The 26,062-nt window shown below is 48.6% G+C and overlaps 1 protein-coding gene across 1 annotated transcript in view; it reads left to right on the forward strand.

The window, feature by feature from the left end:
* FBXW5 (F-box and WD repeat domain containing 5) overlaps nt 1-26,062 on the forward strand; it is a 79,640-nt gene that overhangs the window by 35,056 nt on the left and 18,522 nt on the right. Inside the window, exon 7 of the mRNA XM_077476920.1 lies at nt 5,920-6,067. Coding sequence (XP_077333046.1) covers nt 5,920-6,067 — 148 coding nt within the window. The remainder of the gene's footprint in view (nt 1-5,919; nt 6,068-26,062) is intronic.

Below are 26,062 nucleotides of genomic sequence, written 5' to 3' on the forward strand. Positions count from 1 at the left end.
AAAACCCAGTACCTTTAAGTTAATGCACTGTTGCATTTGTTACCGCAGTTTTTGGTGTGGTTTGAGGCTAGTGCTTCTCCATTGAGGAGCACCCTGTTTTTTTGTGGTGTTTTTTTCACACACTGTAGTTTTTTTGTGGGCAAAGTTTGTACTAGCTCCCACATGCCATGGTGGATGAAATTTTATGCTGTTTTCCCACCCCTCGTTTTGGCACTTCTTGGGGACGTCCCAATGATCTAAAGAGAAGAAGCTGTGTCAGTCTGTGAATATAAGAGAAAATAGGATTTTTTGTACTCACCGTAAAATCCTTTTCTCTGTAATTCCCCCGACTGACACAGCACCCGCCCCTCCTATTTTTCTTTACGTTATACTGCTTGTTGACGTACTGAGGCTGCAGTAGCATGCTGAGGGGTTGTTACCTAAGGGCGGAACTAGAAAGTTCTAGTTTTATTATCACATGTTAACATGCCTAGTCCTCTCCTGAAGGTGGCATAACAACCCAATGGTCTAAAGAGAAGAAGCTGTGTCAGTCGGTGAATTACAGAGAAAATTATTTTACGGTGAGTACAAAAAAAATCCTATTTTTTCAACTAGAGTGCCTTCTGGGTTCTTCAGGGGTGCCTTGACAGAATGCCTAAAAATTGCCCAAAATTTTCCAAAAATTGTCAATAAGCCTGGATTAAGGTGGATCAAGCCTGGCTTTTTATTGGTACACAAAGCCTCAGGTTTTCATTGTGTAGCATCACAATCTTGAGCAATGTGCAAGCCATCCTAATAACCAATCATGTCATCGATTTGATAAGGCTGATGTCAGGCGCCTGAGAGTGTTTTTGTTTGCTGCTTCCTCAGCCCGCTAGAACAGCACTGGGGTCATGATAGCTGAATGATCGAGAGATATTGAGGGACGATAGAAACACTGCTATACTAGTCAGTGACGGGGGCGAAGGTATATTGCTCTGTAAGAATCCCCTCTGCTGTTGACTGTCATATATTTGTAGACATCGCTGCATTATGTAAAACGATTTAGTTTTAGTTTTCTACATTTTAGAATGGGGTGCCTTGGCATTGTCAATAATTTTAAATTCAACAATTCAGATGCTCTAGACCCGGGGTCAGTAACCCATTGATCGCAGCTACCTGACGACTGCGGGTAGGTGACAGGTAGCCCCGGGAAGGGGTCTGCACTGCCAACCCTGCTACTGCTAGTGCCGGTCCTTCTCTTTCTGCCCCCAGCCTCCTCTGTTGCGCCTTTGGTTCTTCTCTCTTCCTCCCTTCCAGCCTCCAGCGCTGTGGACTGCTGTGAATGAAAGGCAGCACAGCGCAGGACGAAGGGTGGGGGAAGTGCATTCTGAGCGTAATGCACTCCTGATCTTTGCTTTCTGAGCATAACGCACTCCTGATCCCTGGTCCTTGTGTTTTAAGTGTAACGCACTCCCGATCCCTGGATTCTGAGCGCAACGCCCTCCCGGTCCCTGGATTCTGAGCGCAACGCCCTCCCGGTCCCTGGATTCTGAGCGCAAAAGCCCTCCCGGTCCCTGGATTCTGAGCGCAAAAGCCCTCCCGGTCCCTGGATTCTGAGCGCAAAAGCCCTCCCGGTCCCTGGATTCTGAGCGCAAAAGCCCTCCCGGTCCCTGGATTCTGAGCGCAAAAGCCCTCCCGGTCCCTGGATTCTGAGCGCAAAAGCCCTCCCGGTCCCTGGATTCTGAGCGCAAAAGCCCTCCCGGTCCCTGGATTCTGAGCGCAAAAGCCCTCCCGGTCCCTGGATTCTGAGCGCAAAAGCCCTCCCGGTCCCTGGATTCTGAGCGCAAAAGCCCTCCCGGTCCCTGGATTCTGAGCGCAAAAGCCCTCCCGGTCCCTGGATTCTGAGCGCAAAAGCCCTCCCGGTCCCTGGATTCTGAGCGCAAAAGCCCTCCCGGTCCCTGGATTCTGAGCGCAAAAGCCCTCCCGGTCCCTGGATTCTGAGCGCAAAAGCCCTCCCGGTCCCTGGATTCTGAGCGCAAAAGCCCTCCCGGTCCCTGGATTCTGAGCGCAAAAGCCCTCCCGGTCCCTGGATTCTGAGCGCAAAAGCCCTCCCGGTCCCTGGATTCTGAGCGCAAAAGCCCTCCCGGTCCCTGGATTCTGAGCGCAAAAGCCCTCCCGGTCCCTGGATTCTGAGCGCAAAAGCCCTCCCGGTCCCTGGATTCTGAGCGCAAAAGCCCTCCCGGTCCCTGGATTCTGAGCGCAAAAGCCCTCCCGGTCCCTGGATTCTGAGCGCAAAAGCCCTCCCGGTCCCTGGATTCTGAGCGCAAAAGCCCTCCCGGTCCCTGGATTCTGAGCGCAAAAGCCCTCCCGGTCCCTGGATTCTGAGCGCAAAAGCCCTCCCGGTCCCTGGATTCTGAGCGCAAAAGCCCTCCCGGTCCCTGGATTCTGAGCGCAAAAGCCCTCCCGGTCCCTGGATTCTGAGCGCAAAAGCCCTCCCGGTCCCTGGATTCTGAGCGCAAAAGCCCTCCCGGTCCCTGGATTCTGAGCGCAAAAGCCCTCCCGGTCCCTGGATTCTGAGCGCAAAAGCCCTCCCGGTCCCTGGATTCTGAGCGCAAAAGCCCTCCCGGTCCCTGGATTCTGAGCGCAAAAGCCCTCCCGGTCCCTGGATTCTGAGCGCAAACGCCCTCCCGATCCCTGGATTCTGAGCGTAACGCCCTCCCGATCCCTGGATTCTGAGCGTAACGCCCTCCCGATCCCTGGATTCTGAGCGTAACGCCCTCCCGATCCCTGGATTCTGAGCGTAACGCCCTCCCGATCCCTGGATTCTGAGCGTAACGCCCTCCCGATCCCTGGATTCTGAGCGTAACGCCCTCCCGATCCCTGGATGCTGAGCGTAACGCCCTCCCGATCCCTGGATGCTGAGCGTAACGCCCTCCCGATCCCTGGATGCTGAGCGTAACGCACTGCCGATCCCTGCATTCATTCTGAGCGTAACGCACTGCCGATCCCTGCATTCATTCTGAGCGTAACACACTCCCGATCCCTGCACTCTCTTGCAATTTTTTTTGTGTTCACTGTGTTTGGGCTCTATTTTGGGGTTAACAATGTATCATCACCTGCAGTAGATCACAAAGGCAGTACGTTTTGAACACTATGTAGGAAACATGCCTTTCTGGCATCACGTGCTGGTGTGAACCGGCCTTAAGAACAGGACACTGTGCCTGTTGATCTTTGACATCATCTTAGTTGTTCAAGTAGATCTCCATATCTCTAAGGTTGCCTAACTCTGCTCCAGGCCTTTGGCTGGATGATCAATTTCAACAAATCTGCACTTCAACCTTCCCTTTACTTAGAATACTTGGGTGTGGTCCTGGACTCAACCCAAACAATAGCTTTTCTCCCAGAAAAGAAAGTTCTTTCTCTTGAGAATTGAGATCTACTAGACATCCCACAATAAGATTCTCCAGGAGAGATTCCTTCGAGTCAGTGCCATCTGCCAAATTTCCATTCAAGACCCCAACTCAACATCTTTCCGACCTAGAAAAAACATGCTCCTTCTCTCAAATTTACCCTTGCCAAGCAAAGAATTTAACTTTATCGCAAAAGACACAAGTCTCTAAGGCCGCGTACACACGCGGGGACTGTTCGCTCAACTTTGTCCGTCAAACAGTTTCAGTGGACAGTCCGCTCAAAATTAGCATGGACGGACTTGGCCACACACGACGAACGAACAGTCCGCTGAAACCGTGCGCGATGACGTGAACGGCACGTACGACGGGACTAGAAAACGACGTCCTATACACTGCAATGCAAACTTCGGCGTGTAAATCCTTTCTGAGCATGCGCGGAACTTAGTTTGACGAACAAGCCTACACACGAGGGGACTGTTCGCTGAAACAAAGTTTCAGCGGACAGTTTTTCGGAATTTCCGAAAAACTTTGCTCAGCAGACTGTCCGCTGAAACTGTCCGCTGAAAGCCCACACACGAGCGGACTGTTGAGCGAACAGTCCCCGCGTGTGTACGCGGCCTTAGGCTGTAAGCAGCTACAAATACCGCAGCTGCTGACTTTTAATAATCGGACACTTACCTGTCCCAGGGTCCAGCGATGCGGTTGAATGAAGCCCCGCTCGTTCCCCGCTCTGCTTGGCGGCGCCGATATTCTTACTGTGTAGGCTGTAAGCAGCTACAAATACCGCAGCTGCTGACTTTTAATAATCGGACACTTACCTGTCCCAGGGTCCAGCGATGCGGTTGAATGAAGCCCCGCTCGTTCCCCGCTCTGCTTGGCGGCGCCGATATTCTTACTGTGGGCACCCGGCTGTGGCTCCACAGCCGGGCGCCCACTGTGCATGCGCGAGCGGCATCTGGAACCTATCACTTGTCCCAGATGACTGACTGCACTGAGGGGAAGTGACGTCAGATGCCCGGGCACTGAAGGAAGCAGACTACGATGGACCCCCTAGCAACAGGCATTTAGAGGTGAGTTAAATTGTTTGTTTTTTTCAAACATTTTTTAGGAATTTTAATCATATTTTTTTTTGGGGGGGGGGGGGGCACCCCAAAAAAACACCACTTTTATAGTCCAAAGAATATGGTCACTGGGGGACAGTCTTGGAACTTGGAACAATTTGGTTGACCCTGAAGCACTGGACCCCCCTTCTGAAGGGATACCCAATCAGCGTGCAGTCAAACCATGCCACACTGTGGCCTACAACAATCATCAAGGGGGTACAGCAAACCAGATAATCTAATTGACAAAAACTCACTGTCCAGCTATTCCAGGAATGGACAACTGGATTGTGGATTTCCTAGGCTGCCACTGCCTGGATCAAGGAAAATGGGCCCTTCATCCAGATATTTTCAATCTGATATGCCAAAAAGGGCGGATTCCAAATGTGGTCATTCTAGCCTCCAGATTCAACAAGAAAACTACTTATGTTTATTTTGTTGTCAGAACCAGGGACCCTCTAGCTCTAGCCTCAGAGTTAATCCTGTGGTCTCAGTTCAGGCTAATGTATTCCTTCCCTCCAGTGCAAAGTCTTCCTTGTCTGCTCCAGAAAATAAAGTAAAAGAGGAAAATGGCTACCCTAAGTGTACTAAATTGGCCCATAAGAACTGAGTAAGACTTACTCAGACTTCTAGTAGATGACCCCCGGACTCCTCCAAGAGACCAGATCTGCTATCTCAAGACACTCTATTCCATCCTGCTTCTCAGTCTCTGGCTTTAAAAGCATGGCAGTTGAAACCCAGGTCTGAAAGGGTAGAGGGGTTTCTGAATCTGCCATTCTTAGCTTGCTAAAAGCAAGAAAAGCCTCTTCTAGAAATATCTATTATATCATACCCGCAAAAAATGTTTTGCCTGGTATGAATACAGACACATCGTCCCAGAAATTACTTCTGCATTCTGGCCTTCCTACAAACGGGTCTTGACCAGAACATGGTCTTATGCAGTGTAAGATAGAGTTCAGCATCAGTTTGTTACTGTATTTAAATCTGCTAATATTTCTAAAACTGCCCTCCCACCAGGCTGACAGTGCTGTTTTCCAAATCTGCCCCCTGTGCTCATTCATCTAGAGTGGTGACTATACAATACAGAAGGTGTGTTGCTGGTCAGATCACCAGGGGAAAACAAAAAAAAAAGGAATGCAGCCACCACATCTAATTATTGGTAAGCTGGAATTAACTACATTTTGGGTTTAATACTGCTTTAAGATGTATCTGTGTTGTAAATCAGTGGTTCTGGATGTACACCTGGGCCAGGAGTATAAAGGGCTGATCTACCCACAATCCTTAAGAAATGAGAAATGCAGTACTTGTTTTTTTGGAGCTTAAATAGAGTTGCAAAATGTAAATTCCCAAGTATGAGTAAAGTGCAGATCCATTTGAAGTTGTTGCCTTGTTCTGAATTGCACCTTCAGAGCTCCTCAGTGAATCTAAAATTGTCTGTGTTTCTTTAGGGTTTATGCAGCTCCTTCCTCATCAGATGACCACAGAAGGGCCTGTGCTGGGTGAGATTCGTGGCCCTAATGAATTCTTTGACCCTCTTAACCACGTAATCAACATTCATGGACACATCATTGGCATGGCTCTGTCTCCTGACCACAGGTACTTTCTCGACACACCTTTATATTTTCCTCCTGAGTCAAAATCCTTAGAAGAAAATGATAATGCTTTGCAACACACAGCTGACGTCCCTGCTAGTGATCCAGTAGAAGTGTGTGTGTATGTGTATATGTATGTGTGTGTGTATATGTGTGTGTATATATATATATATATATATATATATATATATATTACACACACACACACAAAAATAATTATAATGAACTGCAACTCAATTTATAACATTTGTATCGTGTTTTTTTTTTCTGGATGTCTGGTTGATATTCTGTCTGGACCCTTAATTTCTTTGCAAGTGGACCCTAAAAGTGAGCAAACTTGCAGGGGTTCAAATAATTATTTTCCCCTTTTCCCCACTGTGTGTGTGTGTGTGTGTAGAAAGAAAGAGAGAGTTGTGCTCATAAGTTTACATACCCTGTGAGAATTTATGATTTCTTGGCCATTTTCAGAGAATATGAATAACACAAAAACATTTCTTTCACTCATGGTTAGTGTTTGGCTGAAGCCATTTATTATCAATCAACTTTACCCTTTTTAAATCCTAATGGCGACAGAAACTACCCACATGACCCTGATCAAAAGTTTACATACCCTGGTGATTTTGGCCTGATAATATGCACACAAGTTGACACAAAGGGGTTTGAATGGCTATTAAAGGTAACCTGTGATCTGTTTGCTTGTAATTAGTGTGTGTGTGTATATAAAAGGTCAATGAGTTTCTGGACTCTTGACAGACCCTTGCATCTTTCATCCAGTGCTGCACTGATGTTTCTGGATTCTGAGTCATGGAGAAAGCAAAAGAATTGTCAATGGCTCTACGGGGAAAAGATAGTTGAACTGTATAAAACAGGAAAGGGATATAAAAAGATATCCAAGGAATTGAGAATGTCAATCAGTTCACACGATAATCAAGAAGTGGAAAATGAGGGGTTCTGTTGAAACCAAACCACGGTCAGGTAGACCAACTAAAATTTCAGCCACAACTGGCAGGAAAATAGTTTGGCATGCAAAGAAAAAATCACAAATAACTTCAGATGAAATACAGGACTTTCTGAAAACATGTGGTGTGGCTGTTTCAAAATGCACAATAAGGAGGCACTTGAATAAAATGGGCTGCATGGTTGAGTCGCCACAAAGTATTCCACTTACAATACGGCAAACGACACAGAGACAAACCTCAAACCTTCTGGCACAAAGTCATTTGGAGTGATGATACCACAATTGAGCTTTTTGGCCACAACCATAAACACTACATTTGGAGAGAAGTCAAAAAGGCCAATCATGAAAGGTACGGTGGTGGATCGCTGATGTTTTGGGGAAGTGTGAGCTACAAAGGCACAGGGAAATTTGGTCAAAATTGTTGGCAAGATGAATGCAGTTATCAAAAAATACTGGAGGAACATTTGCATTCATCAGCCAGGAAACTGCTCATGGGACATAGGGACATACTTGGACATTCTAACATGACAATGATCTAAAACACAAGGCCAAGTCGACTAGTCATTGGCTACAACAGAATAAAATTAAGGTTCTGGAGTGGCCATCTCAGTCTCCTGACCTCAATATCTTAGAGCCACTCTGGGGAGATCTCAAACATGCAGTTCATGCAAGACAGCCCAAGAATTTGCAGGAACTGGAGACTTTTTGCCTAGAGGAATGGGCAGCTTTACCATCTGAGAAGATAAAGAGCCTCATTAACAAATACCACAAAAGACTACAAGCTGTCATTGATGTTAAAGGAGGCAATACACGGTATTAAGAACTGGGGTATGTAAACTTTTGATCAGGGTCATTTGAGTAGTTTCTGTTGCCATTATGATTTAAAAAGAGTAAACACAGTTGATTGATAATTAGCAGCTTCTGTGCAGGTGTCCCAATACTTTTGGCAATATAGTGTGCATATGTATATATTAATTATATATTACACTTTATCTATGTTTATCTCAGATTAGTTTTGAACTTTCCTTCTGCTAGTTTTGAGGTTATTTTCCCCCGTTTTTTAGTGATGACTTGGAGCTTACAAAAGGCTGAGGACTGTCCCCATCACTGCATAAAGGCACTGGGCTGCCAAGTACCAGTGCTGTCATGTCAAAAGAAGAGTGAGTCACATGCCCCTCTATACCCAGAAATACTGCCTATTTTTCTTCACTCACAGCAGCTAAATGAAGGAGGGAACACAAACTATAATCTTTTAGCCTAAATTTGCAGCTTAACATTAAAGTAAGCTGAATAGCAGTTACAAAAGTGAAATATCTGAATTTTCTAGACAGGCCAGGTTACATTACATTCTTCCAAGTAACAAAACATTTAGAGTTACTCATCTGTTTTCTGAATAAAAAGGAATTTTGACTTCCCTGTAAATGCTATAGTTTGGAGCATAGTACAGAACACAGGGCTAATAATAATAAACCCTGGGTTATAGGCTTGTACCTTTATGTAATTGGACACTGGTAAAGCTTTAGAAGACATGGCCCCTGGGTGTCCCCCTATAACCCTACCCACCCTGTGAATTTTCAGTTGTGTTGGGTGCCTTAGCTGGGCAATGTTAGAATGGCCAGAAATCTAAAATTGTGCAGTAACCATCTATTAATGCAGAAGGTGCTTTGTCCTTTTTAAGTGTAAGCTCTTGAGATATGTTGTCTTATCAACCCAGCGATGGTGGATTTTAAAGCAAGGTGTTCCTTGCAAGGTCCTGAGGGTATGACAGATAGGGAGTCTGTCTTCTTGACAGAAGCTGTAGCTTTGAGGTGGAGACTCTGATGGCTCTGACCACGGCTAGGCAGTCAAAAGCAATCTGTTTAGGCCCCCTTTTCACCAGTAGACCCATGGAGTCCACCTGATCTGACCACCCATTATTCTGTATTGGGCGATAGATGTCAGAGGACGTGTCCACCGACACCTGCCAACACCTGCCAGCATCCGATCTGATAAAATCCGCTAAAACGGAGGGATGGGAATAATTTGCCATCTGTCCGGCGGATATGATGACAATCTGATGGAAATGGACATGCAGTCTGTTTCCATTCGGCCGTCCTATAGAGGACAGCAGGCTATGTCCGTGTCTGCTCTGCATAGCATAGTGGAGCGGACACGGTCCTGTCACCCGTTTAAGCGGGGATCAGTGGACAGATCCCACGCTGAGCAGGCAAATACACTTGGATAGATCCTCTCTGTCTGAAAGGGGCCTAAAGTGCTTTGGAGCAGTGATGGATAGGTTTGACGTGCACATCTGGCATTTGCTTGTTCGCCAAACAGTGAACAATATGCAGAGTTCATGGCAAATACGAAAGCTGCAAGAACACCGTTAAAGTCTATGGGACACTAACATGAAAAATCAAAAATGCTAGTTTTAAAGGCTTATATGCAAGTTATTGTCATAAAAAGTGTTTGGGGACATGGGTTCTGTCCCAGGGGACATGTATCAATGAAAAAACATTTTTTTTTAAAATGGCAGTTTTTTTCAGGAGCAGGGATTTTTTTTTTAATGTTTAAAGTGAAACAATAAAAATGATATACTCCTTTAAATATTGTGTCGGGGTGGGTGGGTCTATAGTATGCCTGTAAAGTGGCGCATTTTTCCTATATTTAGAACAGAACCACAGCAAAATGACTTTTCTAAAGGAAAAATTAATTGTCAGGTCTTGGCAATATAGATACAGATAATTGAAAAAAAAAAAAGAGCATGGGATTCCCCCCCCCCCCCTTCCATTGCCAGGCCTTCGGGTCTGATATGGAAATTAAGGGGAACCCTGCGCCAATTTTTTTTTTAAAAAAAGGTGAAGCCCCCCCCCCCAAAATCCATACCAGAACCTTCAGATCTGGATTTTAAGGGGATCCCTGTGCCATAATTTAAAAATAAATGGCGTAGGGGTCCCCCCCCCCCCAAATCCACACCAGACCTTTATCCGAGCACGCAACCTGGCAGGCTGCAGGAAAAGTGGAGAGATGAGAGAGCGCCCCCCTCCTGAACCTTACCAGGCCAGATGCCCTTTAACAAGGGAGCCCCTTTGTTAAAAACAATGTGCCCCCCCCCCCCCCCCCATGTAGATCCATCTTTGATCATGGCGCCACCAAAAAACAGCTCCACTTGCCACGTATGCTCCTGCGGTCTGTCTGTCCTGCCATGTGACATTTCCTTAATTGCTATAGGGCGGGGCCACCCGGTGATGCCACCTGGTGGCACCGCTTCCCTGTGATGTCATCAACCGGTGCATTCTGGGCCATCCACTTCATGGGAGCGGTGCTACCAGGTGAGGTCGCCAGGTGGCTCCACCCCATAACTATTTAAGAAATGTCACATGGCGGGGGCAGGCAGACCGCGGGAGCGTTCGTTATGAGCAGAGCCTTTTTTTTTTCTTTTGTTGTGTCCGGCAGTGGTGGCAGTGTCTTGATTGATGATGGATCTACACTGGAGGAACAACGACAATCCCTTTATCAAAAAAATAAATAAATCTTATACTGTCTTTATTTACTGTTGCCCCATACTCATTCACATGGGGGGGGGGGGGGGGGCGGGATCTGGGGGCATCCTTGTTAAAGGGGGCTTCCAGATTCCGATAAGCCCCCCACGACCACTGCCCAGGATTGTGGGGAAGAGGCCCTTGTTCCATCAACATGGAGGCAAGGTGCTTTTGTTCATCCTCTCCCTTTCCTGACCTGCATGCTTGGATAAGAGTCTGGCATGGACTTTGGGGGGGAACCCATGCCATTTTTTTGACAATTTTTTTTAGCCGTCAATTCTTCTTTTCTTTTTCTTTTTACATTCAGCTGTCAGCAGAAAAACCCCACTGACAGCTGATGACTCATCGGTTGTTAAGGATGTGGTGGCCGGCTTCCTGGCCCGCTCCTTGGCAACCAGCTATATACAGTGTTTTTAAAGAGGGTAAAAATAACCCTGCAAAATGTATTACAAAATGCATCAGAAACGCAACATTTGCATTTCTGGTGCAGCTCCATTGAAATCTGTTACACACAAAAAAAACAATCTGCTGCGGGGGGAAAAAAGTCCCCGGCCCTTTCCAAAAAATGCCCCGGCTGAAAAACGCATAGATATGAATGTGTACCATAGGAAACCATGTTAAATGGACTGTAGTGCGTTTCTGAAAAACTGCCAAAAAAACGCATAGGTGTGAATGTAGGGGAAATGAGAATTGCATCCTTGAAGCTGCATGACTCCTGGTAAGTCCTTGGTGATTGATGTAAGCCACAGCCATGATATTGTCTGTTTGGGTGTACCTGGTGAAGGGTGTCTAGTGGAGCAGGGCCATTTTTCTCACTCTGATCTCAGAGATGTTGATGGGGTGCATGACCATGTTCCCTGAACTGTGAGGGATTGGAACACTGTTCCCAGCCTGAGAGGCTAGCATCTTTTGTTATTGCCTTACAATAGTATGGTAGAAACGACTTCCTAATTGTCAAGGTTGGTTTGGAAATCCACTAAGATAGGCAGTTCCTTCCTAGACAGGAGCATAGGCAGGGTGAGAGTGGGATACACAAAAGGAGAGGCGCCTCTGGGTGTAGATTTAAAAACAGTTTACAACACATAAAGTTAAAAAAACTCACATTTCAAAGGTTAAAAAAGTGCGATGGATAAAACAATTCAGGGAGTGGGAGTCATCAGATCAGTCTGCACATCCTGCCAGCTGAGAAACTGGAAGCTGTCAAATCCAAGAAACTGCTGTGGATAGAGCAGGTGGAGGAACACAGGCAGAGGATGATGATGTCACTGGCATGCTGCGGCCGGTTTCGTGAGTGTACGGGCTGAGATAGTGAGTCAGCCGCACTCCTTCATCAAGCTGAGGGGAGAGCAAGTAAAGCGGAGGTCCACCCTAAAGTGTAGCTTCCTCTCATTGGAACCCCCCCCTCCGGCGCCACAATTGGCACCTTTCAGGGGGGTGCAGATACCTGTACAGTACAGGTATCTGCACCCACTTCCGGCATAGATATCTGCAGAAGGTACGCCCCTTTCCACAGAATCTACGCCCCTTTCTGAAGGTCCCCCGCTGTCTGCTGGGAAACACACGGATCCCAGAGACAGCGGGGACCATCCTTATTGAGCAGCGCGACTCGCGCATGCGCAGTAGGGAACCGGGAAATGAAGCCGCAAGGCTCCACTTCCTGATTCCCATACCCAAGATGGCGGCGGCAGCACCCGAGAGACGATCGAGAGATCGGCTTCGGGTGCCGACATCGCGGGCGCGCTGGGCGGTTAAGTGTCATTATTTTAAAAGTCAGCAGCTGCAGTATTTGTAGCTGCTGGCTTTCAAAAAAAAAAAAACAGCGGACTCCCGCTTTAAGGACGGCTAGATAAAGAGCAGAGGGGGCGTGGCTAGAGTGGGACAAGCGCTGGGGGCGTGGCTAAAACGGAAGGGCTGCACAGACTGGGAGGAGAAGTGATAGGACAAGTGAGGGCAGGGGAGGGGCGTGGCTAAGGCGGGGGAAAGCTAGAGAGGGGCGTAGCTAGAGCGGCTAAGGGAGGGAGTGGCTGACACAAACGAAGAGACTATACTGACTGAAAAGAGTAGTGAAGGCTGGGGAGGGGGTGTAGCTGAGGCGGGAGGGAGGGGAACAAAGACAGTGAGAATAGCTGTGGGACGGAGCGTCGAAAGGGGGAATGACAGGTGTAGTCTGAAGGCTGATGAGCACAGACGAGGCTGTGCACTGATAAAGTGTCTGGGGGCTAATAGATACAGGTAAATATATGATCATCTAGCCAAATATATGAATATAAAAAATATATATAAGAATAGAATTATATCATACACATGGCAATGAGGGTGAAAAAAAATTATAAATGAAAAAAATATATGACATTTTTATATATATATATATATATATATATATATATATATATATATATATATAATTAAAAGTTAAAATTAAAATATATAAATAAATAGATGGTTGGAATGCAGACATGTACACGCATATATGCATACATATATACATCCCACATCACATCAGTATGTATTTACTGGCGCAACATATGCCAGTGAAGAAAAACACACACGTGTGTCTCTAGCGAAGCATGTCACATTAATATTCATAACACAACACATCATGTATAGTGAAGGGTCCGGAGGCACGCATGCATATGCGTATACATACACACATATACACGTGTGCGTACATGCATGCAACCGCACATACATGCGCGACACACTCCATGGGACAGATGTGTATGTATAAATAGATTTTTTTTTAAAAAGAGGGGGGGACTGCAAATTAAATAACAGTATAGATTTCTATACTCTCATTTATACCCCCAGGAGAGAGTGCATCTAAAACATATATCCAAAACGTTTCCCTAGCGCAGAGTTTCTTGAATCTCTCTGCTGCAGAGATATATATATAAGGGCGAGAGTGGGAGCATGTTTGTTCCATGCCAACAAGGTGTTTTGTTGGACAGGTGGAATGGATTTGGGTGACTGGAACAGAATTAAAGGAGGCCACCGTGCGCCTCAGAACTCTCAAAGAGGGCCTGAGAAAGAGTTTGTTTTCTGGAAAAAAAAAAAATCATTTACTGTAGCTAGAATTAGGCCCAAGCATTTTAGACATGGGAAAGGTCAGAGAGCAGAATTTTGGAAGGTGATTATCTAACTGAAAACCTGAAGCATCTGAATCTGTGGACATTTGCAGCTGGAAGGGAGAGGAGTCCCTTCAGAAGAAGGTAATCTAGATACCTTTGTTGGTAGATAGGCCAAACGGCAGTAAGACAAATTGGAAGTCTTCTACGGCAAAGTGCTGATGAGGTGGGTAAATGGGAATGTGCAGATATGAATCTTGAAGATCTACAGATGCAAATTTTTTCTCAGGGAGGCAGTAACTAACGTTGTGGATTCCATGCAAAACTTTGGAAATTTGAACCTGTCCTCCAGAGGTACGGGAACAACCACTCCCTGGGACAAGAGATGGTTTAGGGCAGGGGTGTCCAAACTTTTTTCAAAGAGGGCCAGATTTGATGAAGTGAACATGCACGAGGGCCAACCATTTTGCCTGATATTCTTTGGACCATTAAAATTCGGTCTGTGTTCGTTCGAGCACTAATACACTTGCCTTTGTGGCTGTGTGTGGTAAAGAGATGAGCTTGGGCATATTATTTGGATATACCGTATTTATTGGTGTATAACACGCACCTTCACTTGGGAAGTTTCAGGAATTTTTATTTTATTTTAAATAAAGAACTGTGAAGCAAAATAATGGTCAGTGCCCATCAATGCAGCCTCACAAGTGCCCATCTGCAGACCCACCATTACCATGAATGTAGCCTCACCATTGCCAGGAATGCAGAACCCACCATAGCCAGGAACGCACTCGCCATAGCCAGGAACGCACTCACCATAGCCAGAAACGCCCCACCATAGCCAGGAATGCCCCCACCATAGCCAGGAATGCACTCGCCATAGCCAGGAATGCACTCGCCATAGCCAGGAATGCCTCACCATTGTCAGGAAGGCAGCACCATTGCCAGGAATGCATTGACAAGTGCCAAACATTACCTACAGGAGAATCTCCTGTTTACACAGCGGCCTCTTTAATAGAAAGTCCCACCTCCTTTGATGTCGTCCAATGGCAGCGCCGGAGATGGGACTTCCTATTACGGAGGCTGCCCGTAAACAGGAAATTCTCCTGTGTGTGTATGGCACTCGGTCCCGCCTCCTCCCTTTCCCTTCCAAGGCATATACATCTTTTATGGCCCCGACGCTGGGATATATATATATATATATATATATATATGTCCAAATAACAGGGCGGGCCGGACTTTGGACATGCCTGGTTTAGGGTTTTCTGCAAATCTGACTCCCCTTGAGCAGATTTTGGTTGGTTTGAGAAGAAAGCAGTGATGGGTAGAGTTTGTAATTCTATTTCTCTTATATTCACCGACCGACTCAGCTCCTCTCTGTAACTACATGGGTTGTATAGCCTACCATTAGGAGAAACTAGGCAAAATTGTTACACAATACACAGAACTTTAATCCCGGCCCGAGGGGGGGGGGGGCCATGCTATCAACCCTCCTGCTGCTAGCAGCTTCTGTTTTTATTTTGCCTAGCAAGGAGAATGACCTAGGAAACACTGCGGGCCTCTTGGTCCATATTTTTACTGCAGGTTTGCTGCTTTTTTTGCGCAAGATGAGAGATCTTGAGATCTTCTATCAACTGCCTGCTGGATGACAGGCTGGTTAATGATATCCTTGTAGTCTCCCCAGTCCGGCCATCGAGCGTGAGCTGGTCGGTGAACTTCAATGCTCCAGGGTATACATATGACCGGGCTACTGATGTCTGGATCACAGTATACCGAGGCCAACAGCTACCCTGTAACTGCGCAGGTGTAGGTCTGTGATGGAATGTCTCCCAGCTCTTCAGGACTGGTAACTACGTCTCTCTCTGCTTCGGTGGGGGGAGCAGCTGGGCATTCCCTGGGGGGTCGATTCGGGGGCCACCTCACCTCCTTATCTTCTCTCCCAAGTCCCTATCATCCCTCCCTTCCCCCTCTGAGGGGTATTTCTGCATGCGCTGCGGGCGGTGTATGTGTGTGTGTGTGTGGGTCGCTGTTTCTCACCTGTGGGGCCTCTGTGCGGTTGCTGGTCAGTCCAGGTCTGGGGGTCCCAAAAAAAAAAGAAAAAGCAGTTTTTGTGGAGGTTGTCTGTCAGCAGGCAGCTCGCTTTTATTTTTGCTCTCTGCACCTCATGGCGCCGTTCCGACGGCCATCTTGGATTTGGGAAAGCTATAGATTTCCCTGGGAAGCTTCAGCAGCCATTTTCCTTAGGATTCCTATTGATTACATTGGCCGCCATTTTGTGAAAGCCTGAATGCTTTCTTCACTACTGGCCTCTTGTGACAGCATGACATATGATTTCTCTTGTTACTTCCTGTATCCACTGTGTGTGTGGGACACTGGATGGCTCTGTGCTGAACGCTGAAGCTGTTCTGCAGATCGTTGCACCGTTGTTAGAGCTGCTGCTGCTGACACCGTTTTTTTCTCCTCTCTGCATCTGGGAACCTCCTAGGGACTACAGGCAATATGGTTGGCATTCACAGAATGCCCCAGGGTGGTAAGTCTAGCGCTAAGTATCCCCCCCCCACCCCTCCCCCCAAGCGGCGGCAGCAGGAGGGTGAGGCCTTCACTGTCCTAAGTCACCCTGCAGGTGGCAGACAGGATAGGGTCAGCATGGCTTCAGAAACTGGTGTTTCTTCCCCCAAAATCCAGGCTATAGCAACCGGGTCACCTGCGGTTAGTGCAGAGCGCATGGACACCTTAGCGGCGTTCCTTAACTCCTATGTTGCTAAGATAGAGGCGGCACGTGGCAGGAAAGGTGCACGTAAGAGGCCCCTGCCCCCCCGGTCCTCTGGGGAGAGCTCTGATGCAGACTCGGGCCCTGCTGCGGCTGGAGACCCCTGCTCTGACCTATTAGACGTGGCTGACCAGGACTGTTCGGACAGTGAGGATGATTCCCCGTCCAGGTCCGGGCGCGACAAGGTGCTTGTTGGAGCACTTATCACAGCTGCGCGTGATACTCTGAAGATTCAGGAGCCAGTGGATTCCTCTGTTGATGTACTGGTACCTTTTGGGTCCCACAAGCCAGCACATTCACCTAAGCTGTTACCGTATTTGACTTAACAAATTCATCTACAGGGAATGGGGTCGCCTGCAACGGACCTTTTCGGTCCCCAAAAACTTGGCGGTGCGTTACCCTTTTGAGGAAAGCCTTCTCAAAAAGTGGTCGGCTCCTTTGTAAAAGTGCAGAGGTTCAGAATGGAATCCGTTCGCTCAGTAGTCGCTGCACTCCATCAAGAAGACTAATTGCCGTCTTTGGACATCCAGGATGCGTACCTGCACACACCCATATGCCTTCGGCATCAAACATTTCTGCGTTTGGCAGTCGGGGAAGCCCATTACCAGCTTGTGGCTCTTCCCTTTGACCTGGCATCAGCCCCCCGAGTTTACCAAAGTAATGGCTCCAGTATTGGCGTTGCTGCGACAACGCGGGATCACGATCGTGGGTTACCTAGACGATCTCCTCCTGAGAGCTTCTTCCGCCTCAGAATTAGAGGAGGATGTGGCAATCACCATGCAGACTCTGCAAGAATTTGGGTGGCTGTTGAACCTAAAGAAGTCGGTGGTTGTGCCGACCCAGCGTCTGGAGGACCTGGGTTTACTATTGGATTCCAGGGAAGCGAGGGTCTTTCTCCCCTCAGACAAATTGCAGACAAACTACTGATGAACCGCAAGTGGTCATCACTCTGCTTTTGCATGCGAGTGCTGGGGCTCATGGTCTTTCGAGGCAGTACCTTATGCCCAGTTCCACACCAGAGTCCTGTAGAAGGAGATCTTGACAAATTGGGACAAATCACCATTGTCCCTGGATCGGCAGATCCAGGTGAGCCAGCCAGTCAGGGACTCCCTGATCTGGTGGTTGAGGTCCCCGGTGATTTCGGCCGGAAAATTGTTCCTTCCTCTAAAATGGACGGTGGTCACTACGGATGCCAGTCTGGCCGGCTGGAGTGGATTCAGTCGGCTCAGGGCCTCTGGTCGATGGAAGAATCCAAGTTGCCGATCAATTGAGAGCGATCAGGCTGTGCCTCCACATGGTCGACGTGTCTTCAAGGGCGTCCGACCAGGATACAGTCAGACAACGCCACGGCTATGGCATACATAAATCACCAAGGGGGAACAAGAAGTTCCGGCGCTGCTCGGGAGGTCGCTCACATACTTCGGTGGCCAGAGAGACACGTTCCGACCCTGTCAGCCATTTACATCCCTGGGGTGGAAAATTGGCAGGCGGACTATCTGAGTAAACAGATGCTGGACCCAGGAGAATGGGCATTGCATCCTGAGGTATTCAGGGTGCTGTGCCTGAAATGGGGCACACCAGATGTGGATCTATTGGCCTCCCGGCTTAATCGGAAGGTCCCGAGATTTGTGTCCAGGACAAGAGATCCGTGGGCAGACGCGATCAGACACGCTGGTGGCTCTGTGGGATCAGTACCAGCTGATATATACGCCTTTCCTCCGCTGAAACTGTTGCCACGTCTGCTTCGCAGAGTGGAAGCCGAGGGGATTCCGGTAAACCTGATTGCCCCAGATTTACCTCCGCGTGCCTGGTACGCAGACCTGGTGAGCTTGATGGCAGATACTCCCTGGTGGCTGCCATTGCGAGAGGACCTCCTATCTCAAGGTCCAATCATTCATCCTGCTTTACCATAGCTGGCTTTAACGGCCTGGCCCTTGAAAGCCAGGTATTGAGGAACCGGGGTCTGTCGGACTCTGTGATTCCGACTATGCTGAGAGCGTGGAAATCTTCTTCCAAGAAGATATACCATCGTACTTGGAAGGCCTATATCTTCATGTGTGAGGAGAAAGGGTGGCATCTGCGCTCCTTCTCTAAATCCAGGATCCTGCTGTTTCTTCAGCAAGGTGTAGACCAGAGGTTGGCATTGAGCACCATCAAGGGGCAAATTTCAGCTTTGGCTGTCTTTTTTTCAGCGACCCCTAGCATCTCACTCACTAGTGAGTACTTTTGTTCAGGGGGTGCTCCATGTAGTCCCTCCGGTGCGTCCTCCGTTGCCTCCGTGGGATTTGAACCTGGTGTTGGCACTTCAGAAGCCGCCGTTTGAGAATATCAGGGAGATTCCTCTGTTGACCCTTTCACGGAAGGTGATCTTTCTAGTGGCCATCACATCGGCCAGGAGGGTTTCGGAACTGGCGGCATTGTCCTGCAAGTCGCCTTATCTGGTCATCCACAGGGATAAGGTGGTGTTGCGTCCGCAACCGTCCTTTCTACCGAAAGTGGTCTTGGCATTTCATATCAATGAGGACATTGTATTACCATTGTTGTGTCCTAAGCCGAAAGTACCCCAAGGAGGTGGCCCTTCACGCTCTCGATGTGGTTAGGGCTCTGAAGGTGTACTTGACTTTCGGAAGTTAGACTCACTGTTTTGGTGGCTGGTCCAAACAAGGTTATGGCGGTCTCGTCGGTTACCATTTCCAGGTGGATCAGACAGATTGTAGTCCAAGCCTATGCCTTGAAGGGGCAGGTGCCTCCCTTTCCAGTCACGGCACACTCTACAAGAGCAATCGGAACGTCTTGGGCCTTCTGACACCAAGTGTCTATCTCTCAGGTGTGTGGCGGCGACCTGGTCGTCTGTGCATACGTTTACCAAGTTTTACAAGGTAGACGCCAGTGCATCGGCTGATGCTGGTTTTGGCCGCAAAGTTTTGCAGGCGGCCGTGTAGTTGTTATTGAGATTTTTCCCTGGTTTTTCAATAAAAACACAGTACTTTTTTCGTTATTGCACTGTTACGTCACTTCCGCAAGGTTGCGGTCTGGGGGATCACTTCTGTTGAGGATGCCCGGTTTTGTGGTGGAGTTTCCACACACTGCTGTTTTTTTGTGGGTTTAGTTTCACTAGTCCCCACTTGCCATGGTGGATGAAGTTTTTAATGCTGTTTTTCCCACCCCTCGTTTGACACTGCTTGGGGACGTCCCATGTAGCAGCAGAGAGGAGTTGTGTCGGTCGGTCGGTGAATTACAGAGAAAAGGATTTTACGGTGAGTACAAAAATCCTATTTTTGTACCCATTTGAAACCACTGATTGAACCCATAGGTCAGGGGTGTCTGTGACCCAGTGAAAGGTAAACTAACAGACATCCAGGGCACCTCTTCATTGGGAAGAGGGCTTGGTGTAGGCTTGGCGGGGTTTGCGTTCCAAGTTCTGTGCTGAAAGGAAGGGCCGAATTTTGGCTTAGAAGTCGAACCCTGAGTAAGAGTGTTGAGGTGCTCTGTTTTTTTTGTTTTGTTTTTTCTTAAATCAAAGAAGTTTTTATTAAATATTAAAATGTTACCTGCCATAGAAAATCAGAGAGTGTCAAAGTACAATAAGGCAGACGACTTCAACCGAACATGTTACAGTAGTCCACTAGGGACAATTGTATAGTAGATTAACCCATTACTATTGACAGTGTATCACAAAAAACATATTTGAGTATAAGACCGAAAACAAACAGAAAAAAGGAAAAAAAAAAACCTTCAGAACACATAACACACACGGACTATAGGATTGGATACGTTCCTTGAACTCCAGATGCTTATCACTATTTGACAGGGTGTAGCCCCGTCCGCTGACGCATCTATGAATAATTGGTAATTAATGGTTCTCCAGATCATAGGACCTGACACATCTGGCTTATCCCTGTAACAATTTATATTTGATCAGTTGATGAGGTGCCAGCCCGGAACATCCAGCCAATTCTGTCACATTGTGTAAAATTTGTGTGGTGCATTTCTGTGCCGGTAAGCCAACTTTTCTCTGATTAGCATTTTGTTCACTTGGTCGATCCACTGTTGCCTGGTGGGGACCCTGGGCGTAATCCATAGCTGTGCTATAAGTTTTCTGGCTACATAAAATAAACGGATTATCACTGTATGGGCAGCTGGAGTCAACATCTCCTTGTCCAGGGAGCCAAACAGGCAAACCACGGGGTTCTTTGGAATGGCGATCGAAAATACTTGAGAAATGACCTGGAGGATCCCATTCCAATAACGTACCAGCTTCGGGCACCTCCAGAACATATGCAGGAGATCGCCGTGGTCCCTCATGCACTTAGGGCATAAGGGTGTATCACGGAGGCCCCAGCTATGCAGCTTGGCAGGTGTTCTGTAGACCCTGTGCAGTAAATAGAGATGTGACAGTTTTTGGGTGGCCGATACTGAGACCAAGGGGGCGGAGGCCAGGCAAAGATTTCATGTCTCCTCATCCATCTGTCCCAGATCATCCTCCCATTTCCGCCGACGCGGTAGACCGGCCGAGTCCTGTAGTGCAATGGTCATCAACCCTGTCCTCAGGGCCCACTAACAGGCCCGGTTTGCAAGATAACTGAAATACATCACAGGTGATATCATTTGCTGCACAGTGATTGCCGTATTCTAGTCTGCATCTCCCCAAGGTAATACATAAAACCTGGCCTGGTAGTGGGCCCTGAGGACAGGGTTGATGACCACTGCTGTAGTGCATTGAGAATAATGCCATACCCTCTAGAGATCATACTTTTTTTTTTCCCGCTCCATTAGGATCAATTGCACAATGGCATGGTCAGTCAGTCGGAGTGGCATAAGCCGAGATTGCAGTTGTAGTGCATGTCTCAGTTGTAGATATTTGAAAAAATCATTGCGTGGTATGCCAAACTCCGCCTGCATTTCCATAAAGGACTTCAACACATGTCCGCTGTACAATTGTGGAAGGTATTGAATACCTTTCTCCCTCCAGGTGTTAAAGCCCCTAAGTTTGAGAAGTTCGCTATAACTAGCATTCCCCCAGATAGGAGTGAGCGTTAAAAAAACATGTGACCATAGGGTATTTAATGGGTTGATGGTTGGGGAGCCTCTGTCTAGGTGTGTATATCCTGCCTCCAGATTAGATAGTGCTATACCTGTATCTGTAGAGGTGTCTAATATTCTACATATTGGGTCCAGGGGATCATCCAATCCCCAGCCACCTAGCTGCTGTAGCTGTGAGGCCAGGAAGTAGGTTCTACCATGTGGTACTGCCAGACCCACCTCTTTTTTTTTTTATATATATTTTAGAGTGTTTAAGCTAAGTCTGGCAATCTTTTTGCGCCATATTAATTTCCTGAACTGAGAGTCTATCTTGTCAAACCAGCGTTTAGGGATCCACATTGGGAAATTATGGCAGATATAAAGTAGTTGCGGTGCCCACACCATTTTTATAAGGTTAGCCCTCCCCACTAGGCATAACGGTAGTTTGCACCAGGCTTTGCATTTCTCTCTAAATTTAATTAGCAAAGGTAGAAGGTTCAGAGTAATATATTGTGAGACCTCTGGGGGGGGCCTATCCGGATGCCGAGCGAGTAAGACGTGCTGCTGCTCCTCGCATCCTGCCCATTATACATCCCCATCCTGCCTAACACCGCATCCACTGGCCTCTGGACTCCCTCCAGCCGCCCCAGAACACTTGACACACCGGCCCCCGGTGAAAATTGCAGAGCTCGGCCGGTGAATTTAGCCCAGATTAGGCCTTGTCAGCTCCGCCATCTTGTAGCCTGTGAGGCCTTGTCACCTCCCGGTCTCGGGTGCCGCGATCGGCGGCAGAAGGACATCCGCTCTCCCCTCGCCTGGCAGTGGTGGCCCCCGGAGGTGCCTGCGGTGGTGTGGGGTGTCTGTGAACTGCGGAGGGCCCGGTCGGGGCGGATCCCAGCTGCCGCCGCCATCTTGAGGCCTGTTGAGCCTCCAACACCCCCAGGCTTGGGTGCTGGATACATCCGGCCGGACGGCGGCTGCTCCATCCGCATCTGCGACGGCTCCATCCGCATCTGCGGAGGCGACCCAGCGGAGCGACTGACCCTGGAGACCCCCCGGGGGAGCTGCATAGGTGGCCATCCCTGCCTTCTGCATCCTGCGGCCTAGGGCGCCCAGCACATCCTCAGCATCAGGTACTGTGCCCATGGGTGTCAGGGCTATTCCTCTGGGTGCCCCTCATCATTATAGAGCTGTTCTCTGGGGCTGGCCCTGACCTCTTCACTGAGGAGTCCACCAGTGCACCGTCCATCCTGCCACCTGGTGCCCCATAGCGTTGCCACAAGGGATTGCCCTGGCTCTGTGGCTGGGAGGCCACCGGCATACCACCTATCCTGCCTTCTAGATCCTGGTGCCGTCTGCCGCCCCTTGCCAGGAGTGAGGCCCAGTCCTGGATTGGGACATATTGCGGATGGGCCCCCCCAAGACCCGCTGCTTCCACTCGAAAAAAAGTAAGAACTCCCACTCGGCTTCACCAGAGGCTGCGTTGTCTAGGCGACAGCCGACGGCCGCCATTGCGGCGACCACATCAACGGCCGCTGAGTTCCGGGGCAGCGGAGTCCCCCACGTGAGCGGAGATCCTGGCGGCCATCACGGCATGCAAAGAGACCCTAACTACGAAGATTGATTTCCTAACTGTGGATGTCGGCCTAATCCGTCAAGATATGGATAAATTCCAATCCCGCATAGCGGGGGAGGAGGACAGGGTCTCCACGGTGGAGGATGTGGTTCGGTCGGATTCCAGGGAGGTGAAGGCCCTACAACTACAGGTGAAGGCGCTCCAAGAGCAAGCTATCGATACTGAAAATCGCCTCAGGCGCAACAACATCCGCATACTTGGTTTGTCCGAGTTTGTCCCCCCCCCCCCCCCCCCCCTTGTTTCTTGGTCCAGGACGTGACCATACTAACCTAGAAAAGGGGTTTGATGTTGGTAAGTTCTGGGTATAGGCCTGATCTGATCACTCCCCAGTTTTTCGGGATGTCATCAGATGAGGGCAGGTCGGTGTCATCAAAGGTATTGTTTAAGTTCTGTTACGGTTTATGTTTATTTGTTTTTTTAGGTCTTCCATTGGTCTCCCTTTAACCTGGCGTGGGTTCCCTGGGTTATTGCTGCTCCTGAAGTGTACACACCACCCTGTTTCGGCTCTCCTCTCTTCCCTCACCACACCCCAGTACAATGGCGGGACATGACACCAACACTTACAGTGCACTGTCCTGGAATGTCCGGGGCCTTAACTCTAAGTTTAAAAGAGCGGTGCTCTTCAAATACCTTAAATTGCACTCCCCGCACATTGTAATTCTCGAAGAAACACACCTCATGGGCAGCAAACTACTTGCTTTGAAAAACCATGGATCCAGAGAGCCTTTCATGCCTCTTACTCAACGTATGCCAGAGGGGTCACCATCCTAGTTAGTAAATCCTTCCCTTGTGTAATTGAACATGTTCACACTGACCCCCAGGGTAAATACGTGATCATAGTGTTCACTGTCTGGGGTATCCGTTACATTGTGGTGGGTTTTTACATCCCCCCTCCTTTCACCCCCTCCATCCTATACACCATTATGGATAAAATTACTTCGTACTGCCCGGTCAAATTGCTGCTCATGGGTGACTTTAACTCCATTCTAGCTCCGGACCTGGATAGGACTACCACCCAAAACAATTTTCCACTGAACTACACGCATGGGCAGAGACACTGGGTGTGTCTGAGGTGTGGAGATGGCTACATCCCATGACTAGGGTATACTCCTGTTTCTCTAACATACACAAAACCTCTTCCCGTATAGATCTAGCCTTTGCCAACCCGACTATGCTGGCAGATATACTAGATGCTTCCTACTTGCCCAGCGGTCTCTCAGACCACTGTCCCCTACTCCTTAGCATTCGTTCCCTGTCCTCTCGTTCCTCGTCCCTTTGGCACCTGGGGACCCACTGGATCTCCCATGCGGACCTAGCCCATACCATTCCACCACACTTGACAGAATTTTGGGACCTTAACGCGGGGACCTCCTCCACAACCGTGACCTGGGATGCCTTTAAGGCTTTTACCAGGGGGCAATATATCTCCTCCATTACTGGACTTGGGAGAGAGCAAACCGCTGTCACTCCTAACCTGCAGCGCAATCCCAGTCCTACATTTATGCCGCCGACCCCTTGAATACAAATTATGACTCCCTTAATGCAGCAAAGCATGAACTACACCTCCACCTTGCTGAAGTGACTAGACTGGACCTTTACTGGACTCGACAGCGTTTTTTTGAGCAGGGAGACCCGAACGCCCGCCTCCTGGCGATGTTGGCGCAACACGACAAACCCTTGACGGCAATCCCCAGTGTAGTGTCCTCTTCGGGTGAATCGGTCTCCTCCTTACCGGAGGTACTAGAGGTGTTCCGTCAATATTATATCTCCCTCTATACCTCAGTTCTGCAATCGGATTTCCAGTCACGGGACCTTGCACCCTGGCTGGACCCCTTGGCATTGGGTTGGCTTTCTGATGAGGAGAGAGAATCCCTGGTTAGACCAATTACCCCAGAGGAGGTACTGAGGGCGTTGGGGTCCTTCCCAACTGGGAGGTCTCTGGGCCCGGATGGGCTCCCCATCGAGTTCTATAAGACTTATGGGGACCTGCTGGCTCCCAAGTTAGCTCAACTTTTTACTCACTGTTTGGCTGATGGTGCCCTTCCGGACTCCATGGACCAAGCCCACATTGTTCTCATCCACAAAACTCCTAAAGATCCCACGGCCTGTGCCTCCTACAGGCCTATTGCCTTACTTAATACAGATTTCAAGATCCTCATTAAATTATTGACCCTGAGAGTGCAGCCCCTACTACCCACTATGATCGAGACTGACCAAACTGGTTTTATGGCCAACAAAGCAACAGACGTTAACTTGAGACGCCTGTTCACCAATATACACACACAACATCTTAATATGGGGTCCAGGGTGGTGGCCTCTCTTGACATTGAGAAGGCCTTCGACACGGTCGAATGGCCTTTTCTCTGGGAGGTCCTCCGGCGAATGGGATTTCCCCTAGTTTTCATTGAGTGGATCAAGGTCCTTTACCGTAACCCCACCTCCACCATTAAGCTGGGGGGTGCCTGTTACGGTCTTTCAGTTTATCCAGGGGTACGTGACAGGGCTGCCCTCTCTCCCTAGCCCTATTTGCCATTGCGATGGAGCCGCTTGCAGAGGCCCTCCGCACCTCCCCGTGTGTTAGGGGGCTGCAATTTGGTTGGTTGGAGGAGAGGGTCGCCCTTTACGCAGACAACCTACTGCTTTTTCTCAATGGATCCGGCCCCATCACTTGAGGGAGGACTACAGGTCCTTGACTCCTTTTCCTCTGCTGCGGGTCTCAAAGTTAACTGGACAAAATCCCTCTTATTCCCCATAGACCCAGTGGCCCGAACCACGGCTCCTCCTGACACTCCCCTTCAATGGGTCGAGTCCTTCAAGTATTTGGGAGTTGTGGTCTCCAGACAAGCCTCAGACTACCTACCCCTCAACCTCTCCCCGGTAGTTCAGGAAGCTCGACAAAGACTGAAGGCGTGGGAGACACTACCACTCTCATTGATGGGATGTATAAATTTGTTTAAAATGAAACTGTTACCTAAGTTCACATACCTATTTCAGCACTCTCCCCAGTGGATAACTAAAAAAAAATTCACA

Source organism: Lithobates pipiens, unplaced genomic scaffold, assembly GCF_037356315.1.
Source record: "Lithobates pipiens isolate NorthernLeopardFrog02 unplaced genomic scaffold, aLitPip1_a1.2 Scaffold_1, whole genome shotgun sequence".
Classification (NCBI taxonomy): Eukaryota; Metazoa; Chordata; class Amphibia; order Anura; family Ranidae; genus Lithobates; species Lithobates pipiens.